This window comes from Arachis stenosperma, chromosome 8 (assembly GCF_014773155.1).
Source record: "Arachis stenosperma cultivar V10309 chromosome 8, arast.V10309.gnm1.PFL2, whole genome shotgun sequence".
Classification (NCBI taxonomy): Eukaryota; Viridiplantae; Streptophyta; class Magnoliopsida; order Fabales; family Fabaceae; genus Arachis; species Arachis stenosperma.
The window spans coordinates 44,841,885-44,853,038 of NC_080384.1; the positions used below are offsets into that span (position 1 = coordinate 44,841,885).

At 35.6% G+C, this 11,154-nt stretch overlaps 1 protein-coding gene across 2 annotated transcripts; it reads right to left on the reverse strand.

The window, feature by feature from the left end:
- Positions 1 to 6,257: 6,257 nt before the first annotated feature.
- On the reverse strand, positions 6,258 to 10,385 carry LOC130943854 (prefoldin subunit 1). Of its 2 annotated transcripts, none has more exons than XM_057871903.1 (7): positions 10,179 to 10,385; positions 9,121 to 9,179; positions 8,967 to 9,020; positions 7,018 to 7,123; positions 6,837 to 6,843; positions 6,643 to 6,727; positions 6,258 to 6,531 (listed from the first exon to the last, which is right to left on the reverse strand). In XM_057871903.1, exons 2-7 carry the CDS (start codon positions 9,142 to 9,144, stop codon positions 6,421 to 6,423), a joined length of 387 nt encoding a protein of 128 aa, XP_057727886.1. In that variant the 5' UTR covers positions 9,145 to 9,179; positions 10,179 to 10,385; the 3' UTR covers positions 6,258 to 6,420. The 2 variants fall into 2 exon arrangements, with proteins under 2 accessions (XP_057727886.1, XP_057727885.1); XM_057871902.1 differs by having other exon boundaries at positions 9,121 to 9,322; positions 10,179 to 10,382.
- Between the last annotated feature and the right edge of the window lie 769 nt (positions 10,386 to 11,154).

Genomic DNA, 11,154 nt, shown 5'->3' on the forward strand with positions numbered 1-11,154 from the left:
GAGCTTAAACGTTTGCTCCCTTTGGAAACCGTTATTGTATATTTCGTGCACCGTTCATAAGAAGCAAGAAAACAAACCGGGGTCGAACTGTTGTTCAACCGGTTTTATTAGAAGCAGAACAACTCAGAAGAAGAAGAGCTCTGCATCTGAACTCAAATCTAGACTAAATTCCACACTCAATAAACAATTAATTGAAAAAAAAACACAAGCCCAAGAACTCAATAACCCAATTCATACAGTTAATCCACCGAATCAAAAAAATTAATCGAAATACAACAACCCAAGAACTTTGGCCTGCAGGATCTCTTCTACGAATGGATCTTCTATACCTAGGGGCTTTCTTCTCGATCGGTCTGATTATTCCGATTGCGAAGGTCAGCTTCTAACTTCAGGAGCTTTTTTCTTCTAGCTCCTTCTTTGGCCTTACTTCCCTCCGCAATTTTCGTTCTGCTTCTCGTTGTTGCTCGGCTTCATGTTCAAGCTGTTCTAGTCGTTCTCGTTGGCCACGGACGAGACCCATTATCTCTGCTGTCTGAGGGGGTTCTTTCTCCTCGGGACGATGAATTTGCGAATGAACCCGCCTGGGTTGGGGGTTCCTTGGTCGCCCCTCCCCGTGACAACAATGGTTTGGTATGGTGAAGGTAGTATAAGGGCGTTACCCTCTGGTTGGGGGCTCAGCTTCAGATTTAGACGTCGTGCAGCCGTTTTCATACTGGTCGTCTGCCATTGTTATGGGTTGAATCCCAGGTCCTCGGCAACGACGCTAATGTTTCGAGGGTTACTTGAAGCGATGATATGGGTCTGAATGTGAGGTCCAGATCCTTTTGTATGGCAGCGTTCGACTTGTTGATACTGAGGTGCCGCCTGTCCGAGATCCTCGTCAGGAGGAGGTGGGGGTGGTACCTGCAAGAGACTTCGATGCTTACATTAGCAATGGTCTTAGGTAGGTTTTTAGTGTATTAGAACATAAATTATACCTGATGGGTGTCAGAGTATTTATAGTAGAGTGTTAACTATCTTTGTCAGAGTAGTTCCGTCTTTATTGATGGGTAACCGTTCTCGTTATCTTGGGAGCTTGTTGAAATTACTCTTCTAGACGGAGATGAGAGATTCATAGAGGCAATTACTTGCTTTGGAAAAATAGAGCTGGACTTCCGTGATGATATCCGACCTCTTTAAAGAGGTCGGGTAAGCATGAAGACCAACTCTTTCTTGTGTTGGGGCCTTAATTCTTTAGCAAGCCTGACTTTAAGCATTTGGGTTAGGGTATGAACAATAATAATTAAGCTTAGCATTCTCATAGCTTCTATTTTGGTAGGATCATATTTTTCCATACTTAACTACCATGTCTGTTATATCTTGTATCCTTTTAAATGTTAAAACTCTAAAACTCTTTTTGGAATAAAAAATCTTAAAACACTTCTTTTCTAAATCCGTTAACAAGCCCTCTACACAGCTCAATCTTTATGCTCTATTCATACAGCATAACGGAGCCCACTACCAAAGCCCATTATGGCCTTTACAACTCCTCACCACTTAGCGCGGCTCCATGAAGGTTCAGTCCCAACAATGCAACAGACATCTCTGTCAAGTTGCCCCCTTGTAACTAGCTCGATGTCACTTGTCAACAAACCCTTTAACTAACGCGAATATCTTTATCTCTGTACATGTTAACCTCTGTACGCTATAAATTTTCTTTTCGAATAGGGTAAGAAACTTAATCCCTCTTAATTTCAATTGATTAAGTCGCTCGAGGATTATAAGTTTATAACACTTAAGGGAAGAACAAATATAAATTTTTAACAAGAAAATAAAGATAAAAATAAAAATATATATATTAAAGTTATTGTTATATGATAAAAAGTCATGTTATTTATAAAGATATTTAAAACTAATCTCATAAATATTTGCTTCCCAACTACTAACTCTTAATTACTTATTATTATTCTAATACGATATTTATTATTGCTCTAATAATTTTGATATTCCGTATATTGAATGCATTAAAAATTTAAAAAACTAAATTTTGACTTTACTAGCAAGCGTCTTCTTAGGAGGAACAAATAAAGACCGTGCTTAGTTGTGATTTTTTTACCATTTAAATGTATACAGTAAATTATTCAAAGGGTTAAGTATTGTTTTCGTCTCTAACGTCTTGGGTCAAAATCAAAATCGTCTCCGACCTTTTTTCGTTATTAAAATCATTTTCAACGTTCAAAAACGCTTTAAAATCATCATTCCCCGCATTCTTGGACCAAAATACCCTCATCATCATCATTCTTTTTTTCACCTTTCTCACCCCACCACCTCCACTGCCACCAACATTACCACCACAACCACCATCAACACCACCACCACCACTACCACCACTACCAACACCAACCAACACCAACACCAAGAACATCAAACAACAGCAACAACACCATACCACCACAACCGCCATCAACACTAACACCACCACCACCACCACTACCAACACAAATACCACCACCAACACCAACCAACACCAACACCAAGAACCCCAAACAATAGCAACAACACAAAACACCACCAAATCAAAAAGCAGAAACAGAAAGCAAAAAAGCAGAAAAGCAAGAAAGTAGATGCAGATGGCGGAGGCGGCGAGGTTGCGAGGCGGCGAGGCGGCGAAGAACGGCGACGAAGGTGCGGCGGTCTCCCTCCCCTGTGCGCACTCTATTCCTGACGGCAATGTGGCGTGGTGCGGCGCGATGGACGGTGGCTGTGGCAAGGCGACGATCCTGAGTAACGCGGCAATGACTGGCGCAATGGCGGCGACTGGACGCGGCTCCTCCAACGGCGGCGATCCCCTCCCCCTTTTCCCTTCCCACTCTTCCTCCCCCACACCCACCCCGCGTCCTTTCCCCTCCTCCCCCACACGCATCCTTTCCCCTTTTCTCCTTTGCCGGCGCCGTCCCCCTCCCCCCTCCCCCCTCCCCCTCCCCTTCTCCTCTCCCTTTTCCCTTCTCCCCTCTCCCCTCTCCCCTCTCCCCTCTCCCCTCGCCCTTCCCCTTTTCCCTTCTCCCCTCTCCCCTCTCCCCTGCTCCCTTCCCCCTGTTTTTTTTATGATAGGATATTTTGGTCCAAAAATTTGAGAAAGGTTGATTTTAAAACGTTTTTGAACATTGAGGACGATTTTAATAACGAAAAAAGGTCGAAGACGATTTTGATTTTGACCCAAGACTTAGAGACAAAAGCAATACCTAACCCTTATCCAAAAATATATTTACCGTCACTGTTTTGTTTTCTTTTCTTGCCTATTTTGCAATATTTTGTGCTGACTGGTCAAATTACTTTATGTAATAGTGATGGCTCAACTCTTGTTTACAATATTAGTGCACCTATCCTCTAAAGATTCTGTCTTGTAAATTGTAGCTTTTCTTATGGAGTTGCTCCAAATATTCCTTCAACATATATATTTTTTCTTTTATTATCGTTATCAATTTTTTATAGTTATATTTTTTATCATTCAATTTTTTTTAATGTTGTTCGAAGAAAAAAATATAAATTAAATATTTTTTTATTATTTATTCTATCTTATATTTAATTATTACTAAATAAAATATAAAAATATTAATTTTTATGTTATTTTTTGTGTCTAATTTTTCATCTTGTCCTTATTCTATAATCAAAACCGACTAAGCAACCATATGTACTAATTTTTTTATACGACTCACCTGTTAATAATTCTTTGATATTTATAAATTTAATGTATACTTTTATCCGTTCCAAATATTTTTATGTATATTTTTATCTAATTAATATATATATAAAGAATTAATTAGAGTCAATAGTCTGATGTTTTTAATACCTGGTCACCTCCACTTCATCACCCTCAACCTCACCCTCACTACACCTCCATTGGGTTCTTTAACTAATTTGTTTATTAATCGAACTGATGGTTATCACTTATAAGTAACACTTAGCCCCCAAATTGTAGATTCTTATCCCATCTTCTCTGCATCATCACAACAATCGTAATGGTGTGCTCAAGATGTCAACAATGGCAATCTCTTCCTTCTCCATTCTAGATCTGTCAACTTTATTATTTATTTAGTCTTTAATTTTGAAATTATTTGAAAATTATCTGGCAAATTATTCATTGACAAGCTACGCTGCTCTACCCTACTTTCTAGGGTACCTTGGTGGGACGCACTTTGTCATACAAATAGCACTAACATTCACACATATATTATTTTGTGCTCATGCAAAAACATACGCTGCATGTCCAACTTTAGAGTCACCTTGTACTTGTTGTCACCTTCCAAAGTTGGCCAAAATGATTCTTGCATTCCCTTTACCCGCATCCAATCTTCCTGCTCCACAAAGTACTATATATATATAATCTCTATTGTTAGCCTCTACATATGCCCTCTTGTATTGTCATGATCCATTCCTTCCCATTGCAACCAATTGTTGCATGCTATTGTATGTTCAACGCCAGGCACTCAGTTTCTTTCGTTCCTTAAAGTCATTCCTGACCTTAACTTCACGCGGCAATTCTTATCAATTGCTTTATTTTATATGTTTTGTTCCTCAACATTGCTGATTCTCAGCTTGTTTCCGTTAATCCTATTATCTAAAACCACCACTAATCCTCTTCTTTTACATCAGCATCCTCAACTAAACTGCAATACTGCTAGCACAGCCTCATCTTTGATTTTACCGCCATGAATTCCCCCTCAAACACTGCATCACGCAGTCATCTGAATTTACTAAGTAGTCACCAGATCAGACACTATTTTATACCTACTGTTTTACACGGTTCTGTTCCATCCTTGTTCCTCATCTTAGTTTCATACCACTCTAATAAATATTGATAGTACATAAGACTGTGTTTGTTTGCATGACGTTGAGACAGAGATACAGATACATTAAATGGTGACAGATAAAATACATGTACAAAAATATTATATCCAGACAGGTGTATTTTATATCTACAGGACATAGACGAAACAATTTATTTTTTATTTTTTATTTTATTATTCTTGTTAATTATTTATAATGATATTTTTTAAAATATTTTTTAATAAAAAAAATTAAATTTTTATAATTTATCATCAAACAAAATATATAAATACTAATTTTTGTGTCATTCTTTTTTGTGCTTATTCTTAATATCTTATTTTTGTTATGTTTTGAAAACTAAACACAACCTAAGAATCTTAATTTTTTTAAAAAACATTAATTACACATACACCATTTATTTATTTTTTTTCCAAACCATTTAACCTTTTATTGCATGCAACACTCAAACTAAGTCCTAGCATCCACACCCTCACCCATTGTACATCTTTCCAATTTAAGGACACCTACCAAAATTTAATAAAAAATGGACATTGTAAAAATAAATAGTTTATGGTTTTATCACCGAGTCAAGCCCACACAAGCCACTGGACTTCTTAATTTAGAGTGCCGCCATGTTTCAAACTCTAAGCCCTTCCAATAATCTCAACATTTGCATATTTAAAGGTGTTGACTTTGAAGGTGCGAATAAGTTATGAGAAATTGGATTGCATGAAATGCGAAGTTAAAAGAAGGAGAATAGAAGAATGAGAGTGGAAGAGTACCAGTGAAAATAGCAGAAAATTAAAATGGTTATAACCCTCTTTATATTTGCATGAGATTTATTTAGTCAAGGAGAAAGCATGGGAAATCAAGAACAATGTGAATAATAACTTAAAATTAGAAGATGAATTATAATTAAAATTCAGATTTTTTTAATTAATTATTTAATTTTTAAATTTTAAAATTTAAAAAATTAAAATTTGCAATTAAATCCATTCCCACTTCAGACAGTTATTCCTAATATCATCATCTCTCATTTGAGCCGTTTAGATGACTGCCCCCATTCCAAAGTTCCATCTCCTCTCACTTGAGCCGTTTAGATGACTGCCCCCATTCCAAAGTTCCGACACCATCATTTTCTCTGGCCGACGCTGCAGTCCACCGCACACATCTCCGCCACCTCAAATTGTCCCCCTTGATCCTCCCTATCCCGCCAATTTCCGGTCCCCCTCTTCTCGGGGCATCTCCTCCAGCTCCGTTGCAACCCCCGGTAAGTGATAATAACCAAACTGCTTATCAGAGTTAAGCAAGGCTTTCTCATTTCTCACACTAGGAAGGAGAGAGCAGAGACAAAATTCGAAACGTTTCTGCTTGGATAAGCACACCTCAGTCTCACAATTTTATATGAAATTGCAAACCAATCTACAAATTAAGATAACATACAACAATCCTACAAAGTCAAACTCAATATTTCAAAGAGGATAGCAAATCATTCACTAAAGCAGGCAACTCATTCCTTTGCATTCTCATGTCGTAAATTTTCTATTTGCTCGAATGCCCTAAATAAGGACTTACGGGACAATGGTTGTTAATCTCAATCATAGGAAGTTTACATCATACATTCATCGACATAATTTGACGTGCAAGACCAGGATCTTGTTGTAGCAGCTCTCTCAAATTGTTTTCAACCTCTGCTATCTGCTTCTCCAAATATTCTTTCGAGCTCTGACAAAGCAATAGACCAGTTATATTGCCGCAAATGTGAGATTTAATTTTCTGCCTTTCAAATAGGAAACCAGTGCATGAATTTCGTGCAAACAAAGGAAGGACATGTACCTGTAATGAGATAATTGAAGCTTCACTGTCCTTTAACTTGTTCTCCTGTTCATTCATTAACGCTGCCTTCGACTCTAGCACAAACCTGTAACAATATGACAGTATTATAGTATGTCATACATATTATAACACCCCATGAAACAAACTTATATGTACTCTTTAGACGCAAGCTCAAACAGGTATCAACAACTCACGTTCTCCCTGCGAAAGAAAAGGAAAATTAAAGATTCATCAAATGTCTGTTGAAAACTGGGGCATCTAATAATCGCAAACTGCAACACAGTATTTCAAATTAGTATGGTTGTATCCAAGACAGTGATAAACACTGCTTTATTTAATGATAGTAACACGTTTCAACTAAGTTTTATCACATACCAATGGATTTGTAAACATTAGTATCATCAGGTAACTGCTTCAGCTCCTCCAAGGTCAAATAAGCCCGTTTCTTTTCTGCTTCTTTGGAACGCATCTGGTTTTGCACCTGCAGCCCAGTAACTAACATAAACTTCAAGTTCTCAAAAAGCCCCCTAATATACGTACAACTCACATGCAAAATTAAATAATCAAGGTTTTCATTTCCTTTTCCTTTTATGGCCTTCTCAACAAAAACAAAACTGCATTCTCTTTCAAAACTAAGAGTTGATATAAATGTTCTTTATATAAGATTTGACATTATGTAAAAGCATTCACATCCTACCAATAGTTCTGCTTTCAACTCAATAGCACCTCTAAATAAAAAATAAATAAAAATAAGCTTCGCATTCTTTTCAGAAATGAGTCATACAAATATTCTTTATTCTTTGTATCAGATTTGTTAGCAATGCATAAGCATTCACATCCTATTAAAATTAAACTATAGTTTAGCTTTCAACTCAATTGCATGGAGTACCTAGAGTTGGTTATATGTGGGACATGGAAATCGTTCGGACAAGAATCACCCTTCTCAATACAAAAGCTTCTTCACAAGATGGCAACGGGCATCCGTGGGGGCGGATACCCCTCCCCTGTTCCCCATCCCCGTTTACAAAAATGCCCCCTGTCCAGACCCCACCCTCGTCACGGGTCCCCATTTAATTGTCCCCACAATGGTGGATACCCACGGATATCCATAGGTATTGCCTTTAATTTTTTTTAAAAAAAAAAAATTAACAAAACACAATCCTTCAAAAGTTCAATAGTTTAACATAAGGTAACACAATCCAAAGTTCGTAACACATTTTAACATAATCCAATATAAACATTAAATATCCAACATGCAACTAATAACTTTTATATGTAAGTGAAGATATTTTAGTAAATTTCCCCTTTGCAGGGATTTCGCAGGTCCCCGTTTCCATTTATTCGCGGGGCCGGGTCCTATCCCCGTGGGGATTTCGCAGATTCCCATTTAACCCACCGTCGCGGGTAATCTCCACGGGTACCCGCTTCCATGGGTCTAATAATTTTGCCATCCCACTCTATTCCAAAGAAACTAAACCCTCCCGAACACCAAGAATAAATCAAAAGACATGCCAAAAATTGATGGCAAAAAAAACCACGACGGGAGTTTAACGGGGACCCACAAAATCCCCATGGAAACAAAGATCCGCCGCAGCGAATAAACGGAGACCCCCATGGGGACCTGCCAAATCCCCGCAAAGGGTGAAATTACTAGAACACCCTCACTTATATATAAAAGTTATGTTATATTATTTTTTTGGAAACTATTTCTATTTCATTTTCTTTTAGTGTGTATATTGGAGATTTTATGTGTATGTGTGTATGGACATGTTAAATTTGGGTTTAGATTATGTTTTAATATAATAAATTTGGTTGAATTGTATTGCATCATATTATGGCTGTGTTAATTCTTTTTAATTTTTCAAATATTAATCTCCATAGACTCCCCTCCCAGGAGAATTAAATTGGGACCCGTGACGGGGATGCGACGGCATGGGGCCATTTTCCTAAACGGGGATGAAGGGTGGGGGAAGGGTACCTGCCCTCATAGATACGCATTGCCATCCCTACTTTAAAAAGAAAAGCCCAACAATTATTTTTCAAAACTACTAGGATCTGATTCCATTAGTATCATGAACACATTGCCTTTATCAATGTCTTACTAAAAAGAAATTCCTTAATGTTATCCTAACTAGTGATTAGGTTTCAATCACGTGCCGCAATTTATATTTCAAGAAAACGGGATACAAAATTCAGTTATGCAGATCTTGATAGGCTCAATTAAATTCAAATTATTCATCATCATCATAATAGAACTCCAATTCAAAATAATAATAACCAATGATGATAATAATTTGAAAAAAAGAATGCAGATTTCAACAAACCTGTTTCATTTTTCCAGTACTCTCAATCATGCGACCTTGAATTTCAAGGAATGCCTGCATTTATGGATTAAAAAAATGTTAAAATTGGAAAAATGTTACATCAAATAAAAAAAGTGTCATATATGAAATTTCAAGATTATTTAATTATACTCACAGTTCTGTTGGCTTCATCTGCCATCTCTATCAGTGAGAAAAGATAATCCTGTATTCTCCCTTTTTCAGCATAGCGAAACATAATTACATATTAGATCCATACCCCTATGCACATTTCTTCAATTATAACCACTTATTTAAACCCTAGTCAAAGCATGACTTCTTCTTTTATATGGCAAATATATCACATTCTCATGGTGTTCCTACATCGATAGTATCAAAGAAGCACAGTGTTCATCTGATTTGATTTTAAAACAAACTTACACAGCACAAAGTACAAATTCTTGGTACACGTAACAAATCATAAATGTTTGTTAGCTGAGTTTATGAAAGAAAACAAATTGCAACAAACATCCAAAAGCATGAGCATTTGTCATTCACTATAAATTTCAACAGTTTCATTCTCAAATCCAATTTTATATGGACCTATTGGGACTGCTTAGCTCTTATCCAACAAAAGCTAATCAACATATAATGAGAGATAAGGACACTTTTGACCATAAAAAGGCTACGTAGATTATTATTCATTCGACATTTCAAAAACTAAAAAGTTAAGGCCTTAATCTCGGTTCTGGCCAAAAGGGATTCCTCAGAGAGATATTAGGGACAGATGCATGGATCAAACACTACCAGTGTTCTTAATTAAAAAAATTGATTTATTATGAGGCATTATCAAATAGTTTAATCCATTTAACCAATCACACCTAGTTAGAAGAAGAAGGCTTTGTTGTTAAAAAAACAGAGAACCTCCAACAGAAAAAAACTGTTCCATACATTCTCACATGCCACAGAACTAAAACCCTAAACCTTGAAACAATAAATAAAAGCATAATCGATTCAAGGAAAAATCTTCCACAATCTGCAACAAACACTTACAAAGAACCCCGACAAGAACAACAGGAATCAAGCGAAAACCAAGTTCAAAGATCCCTAACCTTAACCAACCGATTAATTAGAATCGTGTCAACAGGAACACCCAAACAACAGAAAATAATAGAGAATATAAAGAGGAAACAATAAAACCTAGAAACGGGAAAACAGAAATGAAGAAAGGAATACCTGAAATGACGAGGGGTGCACGTATGCAGAGAGAGAGAGAGAGAGTAGGTAGGATGGAGGAAGAAGAGGGAGTGTCGTTGACGAGAGTGACGTCAACGGCCTTCTTGATGGTGTAGAAGGCGGATGCAGGACGCTCACCGCGGCGATTCCTTCTGATGGTCAGCTGCAGTAATGTAAAAGTTTGAGACGGAGAGAAAAGGGATGGAGAATGAGAGATTGAGATGGGTTTAAAACTTCTATTTTTATTTTATATTTTTTGAAAATCATTTTAATTTTTGGATTAAGATCCTCCGAGAATTAATAAAATAATAAATAAAGTATATTTTATTTTAATTTTATTTTAAAAATTTTTAATTTGCATTAAAAAGTGACAATTGATTTTTTTTTTAAATTTATAATCAATTCAGTAATAATGGATGAAAATTATATTTGGCTTACTTATGTTAAAGGTTATTTTTATAAAATTATTATTGAATTAGTCTTATTTTAAAAAAAAAAATTAATCGTTAGTAATAATGTGATATATTTGATACAAATTAAATATTTTTGGAACAAAGTTAAATTTAGGAATATTTTTAAATTTTTTAACAAATTTTAAGAATAAAAAATATATTTTATCCTAAAATAATAAAATAAGATGCTAATCACTTTTAAATTAAAATACTTAATTTATATATGATGAAAGATACAAAATTTATTAATAATTAATTTCTCACTTTATTACTTTACCTATTTTTTTAGAAGTCTAAATTCTTTATCTTTAGATTATCATATTTTAAAAAGAGTGATTGGTTTGTTAAAATGAATTTTATTTTTAAATAGATAAAATAATTCAAAATATATTTAGTTGATCTATTTTCAAATTGTATTTTCATTATCAAAATTAAAAGTTATATTCTTACAAAACAATAAAATTATAAATATAGAAACTCTAGGAGGTTAGTAGTTTTTAGTAATTAATTTTATTAATTCATAA